Source organism: Myotis davidii, unplaced genomic scaffold (genome assembly GCF_000327345.1).
Source record: "Myotis davidii unplaced genomic scaffold, ASM32734v1 scaffold4061, whole genome shotgun sequence".
NCBI classification, from domain to species: domain Eukaryota; kingdom Metazoa; phylum Chordata; class Mammalia; order Chiroptera; family Vespertilionidae; genus Myotis; species Myotis davidii.
The window spans coordinates 6502-8733 of NW_006290864.1; the positions used below are offsets into that span (position 1 = coordinate 6502).

Genomic DNA, 2232 nt, shown 5'->3' on the forward strand with positions numbered 1-2232 from the left:
CTTCAGTTGATTTGCATCTCTCTGTGATGAGTGGCCTCCATGGCCATCTGTACATACTCAGAATTACTTCCTACAGAACAGGTTCTCAGAATTGGACTAGCTGGCCAAAGACCTGTTAACAAACGCACCCTCAAACTCTTTGCCCCCCGGTCCTCACCCACAGGCCCAGCCTACCCGGCTCCTGCTTCCCACTGTGGGGCCCTCCCGACCTGCATCGCAGGAGACCTGGGCTCAGGGTCCACAGGCAGCCAGCGTGGCCGGTGTCTGGGGATCCAGGTGGTGCTGGGCACAGCCCCAGGCGTGATGTGAGCCGGGCTGTGGCCTGTGTACAAGCCCGGCTCCTGGGAGCGAAGGGCTGAGGGCCCGGGCGAGGGGCCGCTGGCCTGGGAGGGCTCTGCTATCCCAGGGCCCTGAGCGCCCCCCCCAACCCTGGAAGGCAGTGCTGCCAGCTCCACAAAGACAGGAGCCCGGGGTTTGTCCATGGAGCTTCCTCTGTTCCTGAGTGAGACACCCTCCCCGAGCCACACACTGCCTTTCTGCTCTCACACACTCTGCTCAGGCCTCTCTCCCTCTGTCTCTCTGTGTCTCCATTATCTCTGTCTCTCCCTCTGTCTATCTCTCTCTCTCCCTCCCTCTGTCTCTTTGTCTCTCCCTCTGTCTGTCCCATCCTCTCTCTCTCTCTAATGCCCCAGGTCGTAGTCCATTTCTGAAGCTAGGCCCTTCCTCTTCCTCAGGGAAGCCCCCAGGCTGGGAGGGAGCCCCCTTCCCTCCACACCTGTGCCCACCTGAGCCTCCAGTCCTCCCTCCAGGGCTGCTGGTGCTGAGTGTGAGGGGTGCCCTCCCTGAGGGCAGGACCGCCCTGTGCTGCTCTGGGTCCCCACACCCAGCTCGGACTGCACACCCGTGGGCCCTCGGACCCAGGCTCAGCCACGTGGCTGCCCAGGAGCACAGAGCCCTCTCTGTCCGAGTCGACATGCCCCGTCCCCTGTGAACTCCCTTTGCTGGGCTCCGGAGCTCCAGGAGGGGGCCGGACAGGCCTGGAGGGAAGCAGGCCCCCTTCTCTGAGGGTGAGTCCAGGCCCTTGTCAATGAGCCACAATTGCACCCACCAAGGCCCCAACCCTCAGCCCCTGGCCTGGGCCACCTGACTATTACAAGTTACCAGCCCAGGTGCACTGAGGGCACCAGGCACCCACGAACAGCAGATCATGGGCAAGGAGGACCATCCCTGCACCCGTGCACGTGTGTGTGTGTGTGCCCACACCTGCATGACCTTGGCCCTGAACCCGCCTGGAAAGGGGAGCTATGCATGTGACTGTGTATGTGAGTGTCTGTGTGCCCTCACCTGCATGACCTTGGCCCTGAGCCTGGCTGGAATGCAGCTATCCTGGCCCCAGGTATCCTGCCTGGAGGGAGGGGCAGAGGGAGGGGAGGAGAAGGGAACCATCCACAGGCAGCTGCCAGTCCGGCTCCCGGATGTCTCCCGGATGTCTCCCACCCCATAAATACCCCTCTCACAGGCAGGGCCACCAAGACAGGCACACGCACCATGGGGCGCCTGGAGCTGGCTGTCTTAGGCCTCGCCTGCTGCTTGGCAGTAGTGAGCGCCGCAAAGGTAAGCGAGAGCCCAGCGGGCGAGGAGGGGCCCCTGTCTGCTCCCCTAACCCGGCCTGGGAACTGGGTCGGGCACCTCAGGTGGGAGGTAGGGAGGGTAGAGGGTGAAGGGGGGCAGGCAGGTGAGGCGCTGGCAGGAGGAGCCCCCGAGAGCCCACACCCAGCAGGCACTTTCCTGGCCCTTCCTCTGCTCCTGCATCCGCACTCACACGACGGTGCAGACGCAGCTCAAATACAGGACGCCCGCGAACTTGAACGTCAGAAACCACGAATAAGTTCTGTCAGGGGATGGCCATGGCCCCGCACATAAGGGAGCTGGGCCCTGAGCAGGCCAGCAGGTTGCCCATTACAGCACCAGTGTCGGAACAGGAGTGTGGACCTTGATCTATTTAACCTGCAGCCCGGTCCCCGGTCCCCAGTCCCCGAGAGGGGGCAACACCTACCTGCTTGCCAGTGGCCGGGACCCCTCCAGGGTCACTCAGGAGCCTGGGGGCAGCTACAGGGTCTCCTTCCTCAGGGCCCTGCCATGGGGTGAGGAGCGGGGCTTCCACAGGAACCCACAGCTACAGGCGGGTGAGACTAGGGGCCCCACCTGGAAGCTGTCCTGGACCCTAGAGCC

General features: G+C 63.6%; 1 protein-coding gene across 1 annotated transcript in view; it reads left to right on the forward strand.

Annotated features, from left to right (window-relative positions):
• The window catches only part of LOC102772101 (bile salt-activated lipase-like), an 11787-nt gene that overhangs the window by 4315 nt on the left and 5240 nt on the right, over window positions 1-2232 (forward strand). The window contains 2 exon segments of the mRNA XM_015564115.1: window positions 164-305; window positions 1520-1614. Of these exon segments, the coding sequence (XP_015419601.1) occupies window positions 164-305; window positions 1520-1614 (237 nt within the window).